This window comes from Calidris pugnax, unplaced genomic scaffold, assembly GCF_001431845.1.
Source record: "Calidris pugnax isolate Ruff unplaced genomic scaffold, ASM143184v1 scaffold211, whole genome shotgun sequence".
NCBI lineage: Eukaryota > Metazoa > Chordata > Aves > Charadriiformes > Scolopacidae > Calidris > Calidris pugnax.
Window position 1 is genome coordinate 7,817,564 of NW_015091083.1, and position 18,211 is coordinate 7,835,774.

At 40.4% G+C, this 18,211-nt stretch overlaps 1 protein-coding gene across 1 annotated transcript in view; it reads left to right on the forward strand.

Annotated features, from left to right (window-relative positions):
* The window catches only part of DYNC1H1 (dynein, cytoplasmic 1, heavy chain 1), a 53,381-nt gene that overhangs the window by 15,250 nt on the left and 19,920 nt on the right, over positions 1 to 18,211 (forward strand). The window contains exons 23-46 of the mRNA XM_014957516.1: positions 312 to 485; positions 1,300 to 1,465; positions 3,901 to 4,089; positions 4,174 to 4,368; positions 5,046 to 5,328; positions 5,538 to 5,638; positions 7,149 to 7,308; positions 7,597 to 7,840; positions 8,024 to 8,207; positions 8,692 to 8,904; positions 11,417 to 11,655; positions 11,766 to 11,922; positions 12,320 to 12,547; positions 13,410 to 13,640; positions 13,771 to 13,911; positions 14,140 to 14,373; positions 14,965 to 15,171; positions 15,266 to 15,387; positions 15,586 to 15,751; positions 15,981 to 16,144; positions 16,416 to 16,545; positions 17,316 to 17,449; positions 17,673 to 17,787; positions 17,982 to 18,143. Coding sequence (XP_014813002.1) covers positions 312 to 485; positions 1,300 to 1,465; positions 3,901 to 4,089; positions 4,174 to 4,368; positions 5,046 to 5,328; positions 5,538 to 5,638; positions 7,149 to 7,308; positions 7,597 to 7,840; positions 8,024 to 8,207; positions 8,692 to 8,904; positions 11,417 to 11,655; positions 11,766 to 11,922; positions 12,320 to 12,547; positions 13,410 to 13,640; positions 13,771 to 13,911; positions 14,140 to 14,373; positions 14,965 to 15,171; positions 15,266 to 15,387; positions 15,586 to 15,751; positions 15,981 to 16,144; positions 16,416 to 16,545; positions 17,316 to 17,449; positions 17,673 to 17,787; positions 17,982 to 18,143 — 4,339 coding nt within the window. The remainder of the gene's footprint in view (positions 1 to 311; positions 486 to 1,299; positions 1,466 to 3,900; positions 4,090 to 4,173; positions 4,369 to 5,045; positions 5,329 to 5,537; positions 5,639 to 7,148; positions 7,309 to 7,596; positions 7,841 to 8,023; positions 8,208 to 8,691; positions 8,905 to 11,416; positions 11,656 to 11,765; positions 11,923 to 12,319; positions 12,548 to 13,409; positions 13,641 to 13,770; positions 13,912 to 14,139; positions 14,374 to 14,964; positions 15,172 to 15,265; positions 15,388 to 15,585; positions 15,752 to 15,980; positions 16,145 to 16,415; positions 16,546 to 17,315; positions 17,450 to 17,672; positions 17,788 to 17,981; positions 18,144 to 18,211) is intronic.

Genomic DNA, 18,211 nt, shown 5'->3' on the forward strand with positions numbered 1-18,211 from the left:
ACCATCCTTATTCATTCCACACACATTCAGTCAGATCACAGAATCAGATACATGCATCTCTTTGGGAAATGAAGAAAAGTAGATCTTCAGCAGTGGAATTGATAAATTGAGCATTGGAAAGAAGTTAGATTTTGTTATTTATTGTGGACTTGAGGTAGATAAAAAGCCATTTTGGGGAATTTAGCTTTCTGTTCCCTAGGGCAGCCGCAACAATTGGAGGGGAAGTGGTCGTTTAGAGACAAATAACTTTGGTGTTATGGAGGCCTGTGGTTACTGAGTTTGCACTAATGTACTGTTTTATTTACTTACAGCATCAGCACTGAATTTTTGGCACTCATGAAAAAGGTGTCCAAATCTCCCCTTGTGATGGATGTCCTTAACATTCAAGGTGTGCAGAGGTCGTTAGAGAGACTGGCAGACTTGCTTGGGAAGATACAGAAGGCACTGGGAGAATACTTGGAAAGGGAGAGGTCCTCTTTCCCTCGGTAAGAAGTTGACTTTAGCTGACCCTTGAAGTTAAAGTAACCTGGTGTTTGTGTGCAGGAATTGGTGTACTGTTCTGTAAAGCCTCTGCCAGTTTTTATGTATTACATATATATTAAGATGTTATGACCACTTAAATCTGTATTGTCTCAATACAGACCTCAGTTACAGCTACTTCTCAGGAAGGGGGACTTAAACTTCCCTTCTTCATCTGTGGATGGTTGCAGAATTTAGATACTGCTTAAGGATTGCAACTGATTTCCTTAAACTTACAGGTTCTAATTTGAACTGCTTAAATGTAGCATTTGAATGAAGTACAGTGTCTAAACTGTCACAATTGGCTATTTAAGTAATTGGTTCTGACTTGCCTGTAGTTCTCAACTAGTTTGTCAGTTAGCATGAGAAAGTAAGGGCAAGGGAGTTACTGACTGTGGATTTGCCCTGCCTAATTAGATTTAATTCAATCTTAGGTTCTACGGTGGGTAATTCAGGGATGGATAGATAAAGAAAATGATCCATGGTATGGAGCCTGTATACACTTTTGCATGGTACAGACCACATCAGTCTTAGAATGCCAGGTTGGAAGGGACCTCAGGGATCATCTGGTCAAACCTTTATGAACTGGCTTAAGATTAGAACTGGTATAACTTAACTTATAAGAGGTATAACTTCTAGCAAATTTATGGTTCATGCACTCTTGCAGTGTTAGGGAAGTGATTGTTAATTGCTCTTCTATAGCTGCCATCTATGAAGCACAAATAAATTAAAAGGGATTGTTGGAGTTCTGCTATAGATCTAATTTTATGTAATTATTAGGTTTTACTTTGTTGGTGATGAAGACTTGCTTGAAATCATTGGGAACAGCAAAAATGTTGCCAAGCTGCAGAAACACTTCAAAAAGATGTTTGCTGGTGTTGCTAGCATTATTCTCAACGAAGATAATTCCGTGGTTCTTGGAATATCCTCACGTGAAGGAGAGGAGGTAGAGCCTGGACTTGGTCAATTACCAGAACAAATGTCGTTTGATTCGTGGCTGGGATGACCTTTTCAACAAAGTAAAAGAGCACATTAACAGCGTGTCTGCTATGAAGCTGTCGCCCTACTACAAGGTAAAATGGAGTACAAAGCTCAAGAATCTTCATTTAATTCTGCCTTCCCCTCTTGTTTAGTATATATATTTGTCAGCAGGGACTATATTCACTGTTTAGGTTGACAGAGAATTAATTGAATACACATACTTCGTAACTCTCAAACAACTGTTTCCACTAGTAATTATTAGCAATGAAACCTGATACTGTTAAATATTAATGCAGAGTTTAAACTTCAGGTGTTTGAGGAAGATGCCCTTAGCTGGGAAGATAAGCTGAACCGTATCATGGCACTCTTTGATGTCTGGATAGATGTCCAACGCCGATGGGTCTACCTGGAGGGTATCTTTACTGGTAGTGCAGACATCAAGCACTTGCTGCCCGTGGAGACCCAGCGGTTCCAGAGGTACTTTTTAATTGCTATTTTCTTTTCTTGCCTCCCGGGAGGCACCATGTGGACAGGCCTGCAACTTCATGACTTTGCTGTAGCATTCTTTAAATTGAAACACTGACAGTATTCTTACCTGATCCAGCTGGATTACAGCCTTGCTGTAGATGTAAATTCATCAAGAAAACAAATATGGCAAGAGGTGCATGTAGACAGCTGTGACAGAAAAAGGTTTTTTATAAAGAGGCTGAAGTACAATTTTTAGAAGATGATTGAGATTCAGGTGGTTTTTCTTGCTAGTTCCAGTCAGCTACCTCAAGGATTTTTCTGGCATGGTGGCTGCAGCCAGCAGGCTGATTGCTGTTGCCACAGTCTTTAGTCTCACCCTTCAAACGTCATTTTCTGCCTCTGCTTTAAGTTGCTCAGATCATCCTTATTCATTCCACACACATTCAGTCAGATCAAAGAATCAGATATATGCATCTCTTTGGGAAATGAAGAAAAGTAGATCTTCAGCAGTGGAATTGATAAATTGAGCATTGGAAAGAAGTTAGATTTTGTTATTGTGGACTTGAGGTAGATAAAAAGCCATTTTGGGGAATTTAGCTTTCTGTTCCCTAGGGCAGCACCAACAACTGGAGAGGAAGTGGTCATTTAGAGACAAATAACTTTGGTGTTATGGAGGCCTGTGGTTACTGAGTTTGCACTAATGTACTGTTTTATTTACTTGCAGCATCAGCACTGAATTTTTGGCACTCATGAAAAAGGTGTCCAAATCTCCCCTTGTGATGGATGTCCTTAACATTCAAGGTGTGCAGAGGTCGTTAGAGAGACTGGCAGACTTGCTTGGGAAGATACAGAAGGCACTGGGAGAATACTTGGAAAGGGAGAGGTCCTCTTTCCCTCGGTAAGAAGCTGACTTTAGCTGACTCTTGAAGTAACCTGGTGTTTGTGTGCAGGAATTGGTGTACTGTTCTGTAAAGCCTCTGCCAGTTTTTATGTATTACATATATATTAAGATGTTATGACCAGTTAAATCTGTATTGTCTCAATACAGACCTCAGTTACAGCTACTTCTCAGGAAGTGGGACTTAAACTTCCCTTACTTCTTCCTCTGTGGATGGTTGCAGAATTTAGATACTGCTTAAGGATTGCAACTGATTTCCTTAAACTTACAGGTTCTAATTTGAACTGCTTAAATGTAGCATTTGATTGAAGGACAGTGTCTGAACTGTCACAATCCACTATTTAAGTCATTGGTTCTGACTTGCCTGTAGTTCTCAACTAGTTTGTCACTAGGAGTTACTGAGTGTGGATTTGCCCTGCCTAATTAGATTTAATTCAATCCTGGGTTCTACTGTGAGTATTTCAGGGATGGATAGGTAAAGAAAATGATCCATGGTATGGAGCGTGTGTACACTTTTGCATGGTACAGACCACATCAGTCTTAGAATGCCATGTTGGAAGGGACCTCAGGGATCATCTGGTCAAACCTATATGAACTGACTTAAGATTAAAACTGGTATAACTTAACTTATAAGAGGTGTAACTTCTAGCAAATTTATGGTTCATGCACTCTTGCAGTGTTAGGGAAATGATTGTTAATTGCTCTTCTATAGCTGCCATCTATGAAGCACAAATAAATTAAAAGGGATTGTTTGAGTTCTGCTATTGATCTAATTTTATGTAATTATTAGGTTTTACTTTGTTGGTGATGAAGACTTGCTTGAAATCATTGGGAACAGCAAAAATGTTGCCAAGCTGCAGAAACACTTCAAAAAGATGTTTGCTGGTGTTGCTAGCATTATTCTCAACGAAGATAATTCCGTGGTTCTTGGAATATCCTCACGTGAAGGAGAGGAGGTAGAGCTGCAGTCTTTCTTTTTAAATAAAATTCTGAAAATAAGTGTACATGGGCTGACTTAAACCTAATTCTTGCAGGTGCTGTTCAAAACGCCTGTGTCCATCACAGAACATCCCAAGATCAATGAGTGGCTTACTCTGGTTGAGAAAGAAATGAGAGTGACCCTTGCTAAATTGCTTGCAGAATCTGTTACCGAAGTAGAAATCTTTGGAAAAGCAACTTCAATTGACCCAGCAGTCTACATCTCTTGGATTGACAAATACCAGGTATCGATACGGAACACTTAAGTATACTGCAGCTTGGTTACTTCAGTGAGGGCAACTATCTGATGAGGATTTCTCGTTACACAGGCTCAGCTTGTTGTCCTGTCAGCCCAGATTGCGTGGTCTGAGAATGTGGAGTCAGCCCTCAATGGCGTGGGTGGAATTGGAGACAACAGTCCTCTCCACTCGGTGCTAGCGAACGTTGAGGTCACGCTCAATGTCCTGGCAGACTCTGTGCTGATGGAGCAGCCGCCCCTTCGCAGAAGGAAACTGGAGCACTTGGTGAGTAAAAACCTCCTTTCCTTTTCTGGGCTCACAGGTGAGGATTTTTAGAAGTTTAATAAAAAGATAGGTTAGTCTAAGACTTATTTTTCCTCTAGGAAAGTTTCATGCAATTTAAGCAACGACATCAAGCCCTGATCCTGGTTGTTTTTCACTCTAGTCAGCTTAATACATGATAGTGTATTACAGACTAACTCACTGAATTGATTTTCAGACTAGCTCTTCCAAATATGGAACTCACTGATTTCTTCATTCAAGCATAAAATATCTTATTAAGCTGCTTATTATTGTTATTACGTACTTTTGTTTGTAGATAAGGATTGAGAGGGGGAGGAAGATAAAATCATCTTAGACTATTTCTATAGATTTTTAAAGGGAAATACCTGGTCAGTTTTAGGAGTACTTGTCTTCATAGTTTCTGGCAAGTAAAATACCTAGTTCAGCAGTGTAATGGATTAACAGACTAGTTGGGCCAGTGTATTTTGCTGAAAGCTAGGAAAGGCAGAGCACTCAACATCGTTAGCTTTGCCTTTCTTTGTAGCAATGGATTTTAAGGCAGAGACTGTTGGTACATCATGATTTCTAAGTGATGGCAATTTACTGTGCTAATGTGAGAAGCTGTAGGATTCCTGGCTTTGTGGCTTTGCTGTGGTCTAAAGAGTTACTTCATTCTCTAGATCACCGAGTTGGTGCACCAGAGAGATGTTACAAGATCACTGATCAAAAGCAAGATCGACAACTCCAAATCCTTTGAGTGGCTCAGCCAAATGCGGTTCTACTTTGACCCAAAACAGACAGATGTGTTGCAACAGCTCTCCATTCAGATGGCAAATGCCAAATTCAATTACGGTTTTGAGTACCTTGGTGTTCAGGATAAGCTGGTACAGACTCCTCTTACTGACCGCTGCTACCTGACAATGACACAAGCCCTCGAGGCAAGACTTGGAGGATCACCATTTGGTAAGTTGGTGCTGAAGTATGATGAAAACTTGAGACAAGTATATAAACTCTTATCCTCTCTAATATATAGCTTTAATGTAAACATGCAGAGCTCTTAGAACTAAGATATTGAAGAACAAAGCAGTCTTTTGGGGGAAGCTGTAACAGAAATAGGCAATGGTACCTCAGATGATAAAGACTAAAACAAGTCTGTCCCACTTTGAAAATAGGTCCTGCTGGTACTGGTAAAACAGAATCTGTTAAGGCTCTTGGACATCAACTTGGCCGCTTTGTGTTGGTTTTCAACTGCGATGAAACATTTGACTTCCAGGTAAGCTGTTTGATTTTTAAAAATGTAGCCTCTGCTAACAAACGATAGGAGTCTCTTCAGAACTCTGAAACAGCCAGCAATGTTTATTTGCAAGATGATTATGTATAAATCTTAACTGAGCTGGTGTCTGTGGGTCATATAGATGCTCTGTAGCAAAAAAATGCCTAAAGCAAAAGTGGGGCAGAACATTGCTGGGGGAGGAGTTCTGGTTATTCAGACTGGATAATTCTGTAGTAGGAAATGGAGGGAAAGGAAGAGGAAGTATGGGGTGGGGGCTTAAGACTGGCTTTAGGAAGGTAACCAGTATTATCAATGCAAACTAAACAGTTTGTTAAACAGAGAATAGGTAAGAGTGTGAGACTGCCAACGTAGTTGTTCTACTGCTGAATTATCCTTTGCAACGTAACTGTAGAGTTAGCTTCAGTATGTGAAAGGTTCTTCAAAACTAAGAAAATTTACCCAGATATTTCAAAATTAATCACATCTTCCAACTAAGAGCCAGATCAAATGTCTCTGTAAGCTGTTTTACAGCAAATGTCTTAACCTTGAGCAGGTGCATATATAAAAACCAATATAAAATATGGACAAAGAATCACAATATTTCACAGACTCTGCCAGGTTGCCCATCTATATATTTTTTTTTCCTGTACAGCTGGGTATTGATCAGACCAGTAGTCCATTTAGTCAGCGTTTGGCCTGTAGTGGTGACTGTAAGAAAATACCTAAGGAGCAGTAAGATCACAGATAGTATGATACTCCTTCCTTTCCCCCAGTCCCCTTCCTACCTCTGACAGTTGTGAGGATCACGAGGTCCCAGGCTGAAATGGGTTGCTCTATTCATGCTCCAAGTACTCATTTCTCCCCTTAAATCCACGTGTGCACTTGCTTCTATAGCATTTTCTACCAAAGAGTTCCACTGCATCACTGTGCACTTTATGAAGGGGAACCTTCTTTTGTCTTTTTTAATAATTCCTTAGGTCTTGCACTGGAAGAGAAAAGAACAGTTGATTCCTATTCCATCCTAAACCAGTGGCTTTTAGACCTCCATCATATTCCCTCCTGTTGCCTTTTGCAGAATCCTACCTTAGAGGATGTTCTTTAGGTGGAAGCCTAATCATACTGTGACCATCCAGTTTGCTCCTCTGAAATGTAATTCTAGTATCCTCCTTGCGATAAAGGACTAGAACTGCCCCTGGTATTAATGGTATCAGCAAACAAAACATGATACAGTAAACTTATCTTGACTGCTTTGTGAATACACTGCAGTACAGTATGTAGTAATAGGAAGCTATGGTCATCTTCTATGATTCTGTGAAGCAGTAAATATCTAAAGGTCATTGTGAACCCTTTTATAATTCTTAGGGTACTACAGAGATGTTAGGCTACATATAAATACAGCTTCTTCCTGCCTTGGATGCATTGTATAAAGTGCTATTTTCTGCTCCCTTTGCCTATGCATAGGCAAGAATGATCATGCAGCTTCAGTGAATTTTCCCCTCTCCACGTGCAGGCAATGGGACGCATCTTTGTGGGACTTTGCCAAGTGGGTGCATGGGGCTGCTTTGATGAGTTCAACAGACTGGAGGAGCGTATGCTCTCTGCCGTTTCACAGCAAGTTCAGTGTATCCAGGAAGCCTTGCGAGAGCATTCCAACCCCAACTATGACAAGAGTACGTAATTATTCATTCCTAATAGTGTTGTATCTTTAATGTCCTTCGTGCTGTTTTGTAGTTGAGTTACATTTCGACCAAACAATCCAAGAATGAAGCCACTTTCTATCAAAACTTAAAAACTTAAGTAACTTTCAGGTGGCAGAAATTTGTATTTGAATATTTGATTTGCAGTACTAGAGAACCTGTTGTCCGTTCCTTTAGGAAGCTAAAATAGAATGATATATCTTCTGTTCTCAGGGTGATCGATCACTGACTCAGGTGTAATTAAATGTGCTCTCTTTTCAGCTGCAACACCTATTACTTGTGAGCTGCTGAACAAACAAGTCAAAGTGAGCCCTGACATGGCTATCTTCATCACCATGAATCCTGGTTATGCAGGCAGATCAAATCTGCCTGATAATTTGAAGAAGCTGTTCCGTAGCTTGGCAATGACAAAACCAGACCGTCAGTTGATTGCCCAGGTCATGTTGTACTCCCAAGGTTTCCGTACAGCTGAAGTGCTTGCCAATAAGATAGTACCATTCTTCAAGTGAGTAACAAGTTTGACTTCTTCAATCAGTAAAAATAGACATTATTGATCAAGCTGTAATGTTCTTTGCAACTCACTAAGCACATTGTGCAGCAATCATTTCAAGCAAACAATGACATTTGCTGATTGTTGTGTTGGTCCCTATTGAGAATCAATTTGTATTTTGTCTCTTTTGCTTCTTAGGCTTTGTGATGAACAGCTGTCCTCCCAAAGTCACTATGATTTTGGCTTGAGAGCACTGAAGAGTGTGCTGGTTAGTGCAGGTAATGTGAAGAGGGAGAGGATTCAGAAGATAAAGCGGGAGAAAGAAGAGCGCGGTGAAGTTGTTGATGAGGGAGAAATCGCTGAGAACTTACCAGAACAAGAGGTAACGTGTGTGTGAACTCCTGACTTCTGTGATAAAGTACAGGGTACACACTAAACAAAGGAAATAAACTTGCACTGTTTACTATTCAGTGTTAAGCCATGCAAGTAAAGTAATGTTGGTTACAAAAGGTGATAATTTGATAGTTTAGAAGCACCGAGTTAAACATGTCTTGAGTCCCTGAATCATAGTGAAGGACTTGTTCTCATGAGATGGTGCTTTCATAATGCTTATTGCTGCTCAGTTCCTCAACGATTAATACCAAAAGCATGGTGAAGAGGCATAAGGAACTACAGTTGTATAAACTGAAACGCAATAGGAATTCATTGTGTAGTTTCAAAGTTGAAGTGCCATCAGTGGTTGTTTTTACAAAAAGCATCCTGGTGTCTGGTGCTTTATCAGTATTTAGTGAAGTATTGCTTGTCAAACACATTTGGTAAAGCAAACTTAACAAAAATTCTTAACCAAGACATGACTCTCTCTGCAGATCCTGATCCAAAGTGTATGTGAAACTATGGTTCCAAAACTGGTTGCAGAAGACATTCCATTGCTGTTCAGTCTCCTTTCGGATGTGTTCCCTGGAGTGCAGTATCATCGTGGGGAGATGACAGCCTTGCGAGAGGAGCTTAAGAAAGTGTGTCAGGAAATGTACCTTACCTATGGTGATGGAGAAGAAGTTGGAGGCATGTGGGTTGAAAAGGTAAAATATAAAACTGAAAATGTGGAATTGAATTTCAGGTATAAGACTAAACTTCCTCTTTTATTATGAAAGGTGGAAAACTTTTTTCTTGTCTTAAGCATATGATCCTCTTCTATGATTCTGTGAAGCAGTAAACATCTGAAGGTCATTGTGAACCCTTTTATAACTCTTAGGGTACTACAGAGATGTTAAGCTACATATAAATACGGCTTCTTCCTGCCTTGGATGCATTGTATAAAGTGCTATTTTCTGCTCCCTTTGCCTATGCATAGGCAAGAATGCAACTTCAGTGAATTTTCCCCTCTCCACGTGCAGGCAATGGGACGCATCTTTGTGGGACTTTGCCAAGTGGGTGCATGGGGCTGCTTTGATGAGTTCAACAGACTGGAGGAGCGTATGCTCTCTGCCGTTTCACAGCAAGTTCAGTGTATCCAGGAAGCCTTGCGAGAGCATTCCAACCCCAACTATGACAAGAGTACGTAATTATTCATTCCTAATAGTGTTGTATCTTTAATGTCCTTCGTGCTGTTTTGTAGTTGAGTTACATTTCGACCAAACAATCCAAGAATGAAGCCACTTTCTATCAAAACTTAAAAACTTAAGTAACTTTCAGGTGGCAGAAATTTGTATTTGAATATTTGATTTGCAGTACTAGAGAACCTGTTGTCCGTTCCTTTAGGAAGCTAAAATAGAATGATATATCTTCTGTTCTCAGGGTGATCGATCACTGACTCAGGTGTAATTAAATGTGCTCGTCATTCCTAATAGTGTTGTGTCTTTAATGTCCTTCATGCTGTTTTGTAGCTGAGTTACATTTCGACCAAACAATCCAAGAATGAAGCCACTTTCTATCAAAACTTAAAAACTTAAGTAACTTTCAGGTGGTAGAAATTTGTATTTGAATATTTAAGTTGCAGTACTAGAGAACCTGTTGTCCATTACTTTAGGAAGCTAAAATAGAATAAGATATATCTTCTGTTCTCAGGGTGATCGATCACTGACTCAGGTGTAATTAAATGTGCTCTCTTTTCAGCTGCAACACCTATTACTTGTGAGCTGCTGAACAAACAAGTCAAAGTGAGCCCTGACATGGCTATCTTCATCACCATGAATCCTGGTTATGCAGGCAGATCAAATCTGCCTGATAATTTGAAGAAGCTGTTCCGTAGCTTGGCAATGACAAAACCAGACCGTCAGTTGATTGCCCAGGTCATGTTGTACTCCCAAGGCTTCCGTACAGCTGAAGTGCTTGCCAATAAGATAGTACCATTCTTCAAGTGAGTAACAAGTTTGACTTCTTCAATCAGTAAAAATAGACATTATTGATCAAGCTGTAATGTTCTTTGCAACTCACTAAGCACATTGTGCAGCAATCATTTCAAGCAAACAATGACATTTGCTGATTGTTGTGTTGGTCCCTATTGAGAATCAATTTGCATTTTGTCTCTTTTGCTTCTTAGGCTTTGTGATGAACAGCTGTCCTCCCAAAGTCACTATGATTTTGGCTTGAGAGCACTGAAGAGTGTGCTGGTTAGTGCAGGTAATGTGAAGAGGGAGAGGATTCAGAAGATAAAACGGGAGAAAGAAGAGCGCGGTGAAGTTGTTGATGAGGGAGAAATCGCTGAGAACTTACCAGAACAAGAGGTAACGTGTGTGTGAACTCCTGACTTCTGTGATAAAGTACAGGATACACACTAAACAAAGGAAATAAACTTGCACTGTTTACTATTCAGTGTTAAGCCATGCAAGTAAAGTAATGTTGGTTACAAAAGGTGATAATTTGATAGTTTAGAAGCGCCAAGTTAAACATGTCTTGAGTCCCTGCATCGTAGTGAAGGACTTGTTCTCATGAGATGGTGCTTTCATAATGCTTATTGCTGCTCAGTTTCTCAGCGATTAATACCAAAAGCATGGTGAAGAGACATAAGGAACTACAGTTGTATAAACTGAAACGCAATAGGAATTCATTGTGTAGTTTCAAAGTTGAAGTGCCATCAGTGGTTGTTTTTACAAAAACCATCCTGGTGTCTGCTGCTTTATCAGTATTTAGTGAAGTATTGCTTGTCAAACACATTTGGTAAAGCAAACTTAACAAAAATTCTTAACCAAGACATGACTCTCTCTGCAGATCCTGATCCAAAGTGTATGTGAAACTATGGTTCCAAAACTGGTTGCAGAAGACATTCCATTGCTGTTCAGTCTCCTTTCGGATGTGTTCCCTGGAGTGCAGTATCATCGTGGGGAGATGACAGCCTTGCGAGAGGAGCTTAAGAAAGTGTGTCAGGAAATGTACCTTACCTATGGTGATGGAGAAGAAGTTGGAGGCATGTGGGTTGAAAAGGTAAAATATAAAACTGAAAATGTGGAATTGAATTTCAGGTATAAGACTAAACTTCCTCTTTTATTATGAAAGGTGGAAAACTTTTTTCTTGTCTTAAGCAAGCAATACATAGAAGCTTAGATTGACTAGTGAAGTTAAGACTTAATTGGGTCATCATTTCTTCTGTCACAGGTTCTTCAGCTGTATCAGATTACACAGATAAATCATGGGTTGATGATGGTCGGTCCCTCTGGAAGTGGAAAGAGCATGGCTTGGAGAGTACTTCTGAAAGCCCTCGAACGGCTGGAGGGTGTGGAAGGTGTTGCTCATATTATAGATCCAAAAGCAATCAGCAAAGATCACCTCTATGGTACTTTGGATCCGAACACCAGAGAGTGGACAGATGGCTTGTTTACACATGTCCTGAGAAAGTGAGTCTTTAATAGCACAAATGAGAAACGGCCAGTACATTTGTGCCATGGATAATCTGGCCTTACTGACTCTTTTTTCTCTGTTGAAATAAATATTTCCTTTAATGCAGAATCATAGACAATGTGAGAGGTGAACTACAAAAGCGTCAGTGGATCATCTTTGATGGTGATGTAGACCCTGAATGGGTTGAGAACTTGAACTCTGTTTTGGATGACAACAAACTACTGACTCTGCCAAATGGAGAACGTCTCAGCCTTCCACCAAATGTAATGTTTTTTTGGTTTTTTACATGATGCTTAGCTGCTGTCCTAAAAAGTTGTTGTCTTTACCTTAATGTATGCTCGTGCTGTCCCTCTTTCACATTAGAAGCAAAATAATACAGATCTCAGGTAGTGGTTTGCTGGAGTTAGGAGATTTTGTGAAAACCAATATTTCAGGTTATACTTACTTTGACCCTGTAAGACAAACTTTGTGGATTGTATAAGAGTCCAGGGTGACAGTCAATAATGCCGAACTAAGCTAATTTAATGCTGCTGTTGATTATTCAGAGGCTAAATACAAATACACTTATTTTAAAAGGTCTCTGCGATGGGTGGGGAGGTGTTTTGTTTTGCTGTTGGTTGGTTTTACTTCAAACTCTTGTTTTAAATTTCTACTCTTTAGGTGCGTATCATGTTTGAGGTACAGGATCTGAAATATGCCACTTTGGCTACTGTGTCGAGGTGTGGCATGGTCTGGTTCAGTGAGGATGTTCTCAGTACAGACATGATCTTCAATAACTTCTTGGCCAGACTAAGAAGCATTCCTCTGGATGAAGGTGAGGAAGAAGCTCAGCGAAGGCGAAAGGGCAAAGAGGATGAAGGAGAAGAAGCAGCATCCCCAATGTTGCAGGTATAACTTAGATTACATTATGGGATAATGTAGTAAGAATGCTTTTATCACAAGAATTTATGGCAGCCTAGCATAGAAAAGCTGACTTGCTCTTCACATCTTTTTCTTTTTTCTTTAAAAAAAAGAATATTAAAATATGAAAAGAAAGAAACGAAAGAAAGCCAATGGCATTCTGGCTTGTATCAAAAATAGTGTGACCAGCAGAAGTAGGGAGGTGATTGTGCCCCTGTACTCAGCACTGGTGAGGCCGCACCTCGAGTGTTGTGTCCAGTTTTGGGCACCTCAATACAAGAGAGATATCGAGGTGCTGGAGCGAGTGCAGAGGAGGGCAACGAAGCTGGTGAGGGGGCTGGAAGACAAATCGTATGAAGAACTGCTGAGGGAGTTGGGACTGTTTAGTATGAGGAAGAGGAGGCTGAGGGGAAACCTCATCACTCTCTACAACTTCGTGAAAGGACACTGTAGAGAGGTTGGTGCTGGTCTCTTCTCACAGGTAATTAGTGACAGAACGAGAGGGAATGGCTTCAAGCTCCAACAGGGTAGGTTTAGACTAAACATTAGGAAAGAATTTTTCACCGAAAGAGTGGTCGGGCATTGGAACAGGCTGCCCAGGGAGGGGGTGGAGTCACCATCCCTGGCTGTGTTTAAGGGCCGTTTAGATGCAGTGCTGAGGGACATGGTGTAGGGGAGGACTTTGTAGAGTAGGGTAGATGGTTGGACTCGATGATCCCAAGGGTCTCTTCCAACCTAGACGATTCTATGATTCTATGAAGCATTTCAAACCTTAAACAAAATTGTTTCCTGCTGCCTGGTAATCAGATGAGAAGCAAGTGCTTTAAGCGGTGTTTGTCTCCCCCAACAGATTCAGAGAGATGCTGCAACAATAATGCAGCCCTATTTCACGTCCAACGGCCTGGTAACCAAAGCACTGGAACATGCTTTCAAGTTGGAGCACATTATGGATCTCACCCGCTTGCGCTGCCTCGGTTCTCTCTTCTCCATGTTGCACCAAGCTTGTCGCAACGTAGCCCAGTACAACGCTAATCATCCAGACTTCCCCATGCAGATAGACCAACTGGAGCGCTACATCCAGGTAGATACAACGTGCTGCTGAGTGACAGCTGGGTTTGACCTGTCAGTATAGCAGCTAGATGTGATCTGTTGTTCATGAAGTCTTGTTCCGTTGCTCTGAAACCAATAGCTGCTTTTGCTGCTTTTCACAGAGGTACCTGGTCTATGCAATCCTCTGGTCTCTTTCTGGAGACAGTCGTTTGAAAATGAGAGCAGAGCTGGGAGAATACATTCGGAGAATCACCACCGTGCCGCTGCCGACTGCGCCCAACATACCGATCATTGACTATGAGGTAAACCTTTCTTATGCTAGAAGTGTTGCTCTTTTGTGTTCTGGAGATGAAACTGGAAAATAAAGTGCTAGACTATCTTAAATTTTACCATTTCACAGTTTAGCGAACAAGCTGCTTGTTAAAATCAAATTTGATGCCACAAACTATTCTGTGGTTTAATAAAAAATATTTTAATTAAGGTTGAGCTATATTCCTGTTCTAAATTGCCTTACGTTTTTGTGCTCCTAGGTGTCCATCACAGGTGAATGGGTGCCGTGGCAATCCAAGGTTCCTCAGATCGAAGTTGAAACACACAAAGTTGCAGCTCCTGATGTTGTAGTACCCACCCTAGATACAGTTCGCCATGAAGCGTTGCTGTATACTTGGCTGGCAGAACACAAACCTCTAGTGCTGTGTGGCCCACCAGGTTCTGGAAAGACCATGACCCTCTTCAGTGCTCTAAGAGCTCTACCTGACATGGAGGTACACAAGAGAGTGTGTGTGTGTGTGTGCACACGCACGTACATGTGGGAATTACAGAGGAGTAACAAGTCTCTAATCTCCTTAAAGATTGAAGCAATCTTGGTTTAGCTCAGAAATTATTTGCTAGCCAGAATTTAGTGATACCTGCACATTAGTTGGTTGTGTGTATACATAGCAAAAAATAAAAATTATGTCGAGCAGAATCAAAATTTATGTCTCAAGATCCCTAACCTAAAAGCTATGTCCTTCCTTTCCCACTTCAACAATACAGGAGCATTCCTCCATATAGTAAATACCTGCAGGAGTGTTTAAGAATAATTCTCAATCTTCAGTATATTTAGGCAGAGTAACAGTTATATGAAGCTGTGATGTTTTAAGTACAAGGCTGAGCAGGAGGCACTGCTGCCCAGTCAATGGAGAACCTGCAGTGGGAAGGGGTGTACAGTCAAAGTACAGGCAGTAACCTGAAATATAGCTGCTATATGTATTTCCACTGCGCAAAGCCAAACATACCTGTTTTCAGGACTCTTGATATGCTCTTTCAAGCCTTAATGTATTTTAACTATTTGTTTTTGTTGTTCTCTCTTTAAGGTGGTTGGACTCAACTTTTCTAGTGCTACCACTCCAGAACTGCTCTTGAAAACTTTTGATCATTACTGCGAGTACAGGCGCACACCTAACGGAGTGGTGCTGGCTCCTGTGCAGCTGGGAAAGTGGCTGGTGCTGTTCTGTGATGAAATCAACTTGCCAGATATGGATAAGTACGGCACACAGAGAGTCATATCCTTCATCAGACAGGTTTGTTTTCCTTTGTGATCAACTATAGCATAACAGTTATTTTCAGGGAAATGTAATGTTGCACTGATACTTATTTTACTATTTTTTTTTCCAGATGGTGGAACATGGAGGATTCTATCGTACGTCAGACCAGACGTGGGTGAAACTGGAGAGAATTCAGTTTGTTGGCGCATGTAATCCACCTACTGATCCTGGAAGAAAACCTCTCTCACATAGGTAATGTATCCAGTAAACTCTATACAGCAACCAAATAGGGGTCAAAACTGAAGCACTGACTGTGTCCAAGTCACTAAGGAGCAACCAAACCAACTGCAGTTACTGCTGATCATTTTAAATTAGTTTTTGCAAAAGATAATGAGAGTAGTACAGACTGTAATTTGACTTTCTTAAGTGTCTAATACCCTGATCTTTCAGGTTTTTACGACACGTTCCTGTGGTTTACGTGGACTACCCTGGACCAGCTTCACTCACTCAGATCTATGGGACATTCAATCGTGCAATGCTAAGGCTGATCCCGTCACTTCGCACGTACGCAGAACCTCTCACTGCTGCTATGGTGGAATTCTACACAATGTCTCAGGTAACCAACCCCAAACTCTAATTAAAAGTCTTCCTTTTATGCTGAATCATTTAACATGCATTGTTTGCCTTTCATATGTGTAATATATGTACAAGAACTCAACTAATTTCTTGAGTTCTAGTGAAAGCCACTGAACGATGCTAGTAAAATAATGCCTTGCAATGCTAAGGCCTGTGAAAAACATTGTGTGACTTTGGGATGAAGTAACTAATTAACTCTAAATTTTTAGGAGAGATTCACTCAAGACACACAGCCACACTACATCTATTCACCTCGTGAAATGACTCGATGGGTGAGAGGTATATTCGAAGCATTAAGACCACTAGAAACCTTACCGGTTGAAGGCCTTATCAGGATTTGGGCCCATGAAGCCTTACGTCTCTTCCAGGACAGGTAAAATAAACAACGAGATGGGAGGGACACAAAAAAAAAAAGATTCAAAATTAATTTTCCCCCATCCTTGCCAAATTAGAAAACCAAATTGAAGTGTGCTTCATGTTAAAAAGCTGGAATAGAAATGAGAATATTTCCCTTCACTCGACGCTTTTTGGAGTAGTATCTGTGCAAACTATGAAACACAGTTTAGTGGTAGTACTGCCATGTGGTGTGATTGTATCCTCCCGTTACAGAGGACTTGTACTCACTGACTTGATTCTTTTTCCAGGCTTGTAGAAGATGAGGAGAGACGCTGGACTGATGAGAACATTGATATGGTTGCTCTGAAACACTTCCCCAATATTGACAAAGAAAAAGCCATGAGCAGACCTATCTTGTACAGCAACTGGCTGTCAAAGGTAAGTAAAAATTTTTTTTTTAATTTTTTAAAAACCTAAATAGTTTGGGAACAGCTGAGTGATGCAGCTCTTATGACTGTATTAACATGATAATCGGAGCCCATCATTTTGTTAAACTGATCTCCAAGAAGTTCTTCCTATGATTATCTGCAGTGAACTGTACCACAAGGTTAATAGCTGTTATGCCAGGGATGCTTTTGTAAGATCTACCACAGTATGTAAAGGCAGTATTACATAATATTTCTCAAAACCAGTATGCCACTCCCAGAAAATTGCCAACAGTTATTGCATATGGGATCTCTTGGATAAGGTAGTGACCCTATACTGATAATATAAATTATATGGCAGCCTGTTTCTTGCAATCTGAAGTGATCCGGCCAGGCAATCTGTAGAAATCCTGCTGGGCCAAGCAGAAGTCCATCAGCCCCTGCCCATCTCTGTGAGCAATAGTAAGTGGCCAGGAAATGCTGTTTAAAATAAACTGGAGGAGTGAGGGAGGGAAGAGAGTCTGTCATTCTGCTTCCCAGTCTCTTTGGTGACTGGCACATAGACTCGGCCTATGGTAGGTTCAGTAGACAGTGTTTAAAACCCATGTTCTTGGCTGTGGCGCTGTCTGTTCCTGTACAAGTTGAGTACAGCATTCTTAAGCTTTAGTAGCAGATTGCTATTTTAAGTATTCTAATAGTTCTGCTTTTATCTACTCATAAATTGATCTCTAAGCGTAATTCCCTTCATCTTAAATTCTGTACTGTATTGACTGGTTCTTTTAGGATTATATTCCAGTGGATCAAGAAGAATTAAGAGACTACGTGAAAGCTAGGCTTAAAGTCTTCTATGAAGAAGAACTTGATGTACCACTTGTTCTGTTCAATGAAGTCTTGGATCACGTGTTAAGAATTGACAGGTAAGTTGGGACTTCAGTATAAATAATGTTTGGACACTTTTTCTAAAAAGGTAGTCTGAGTACAGAGTAAGAAAGAATGAATCACGATCCAGTATACTGCTGGCCTCCAGGTAGCAGGATCCTATCTGGAAAGATGTGGCAGTTTTGGTACTAACTTGAAGTTTAGGGGTTCAAGGAAAAGCTTTGGTAAGTTGATGACATATTTGGTTATGTTCTTTCTCAGAATCTTCCGTCAGCCACAAGGCCACTTGCTGCTTATTGGAGTCAGTGGAGCTGGGAAAACAACCCTCTCAAGATTTGTTGCCTGGATGAACGGTTTGAGTGTCTACCAGATTAAGGTTGGCATGCTAGATTAACTTAAAAAAAACCCTGTCAGTCAAAACTCTCACTTCTTAAATATCAACCCCTAAAAAATCTCATTAAAAGCTAAACCTAAATGTTAATAATTGATGTTAAATCTTACTAGGTTCACAGAAAATATACCCATTAAAAGGTAAACCTAAATGTTAATAGTTGATTTAAATCTTACTAGGTTCACAGAAAATATACAGGTGAAGATTTTGATGAAGACCTTAGGACAGTATTGAGACGTTCTGGCTGTAAAAATGAAAAAATAGCTTTTATAATGGATGAGTCAAATGTGTTGGATTCTGGATTCCTGGAGAGAATGAACACTCTGCTAGCAAACGGAGAGGTAAGAAGATTTGAAGTAAATACTTGAAGCACCTTTTTACAACTATAAGCTACAACAAAACTATCTTT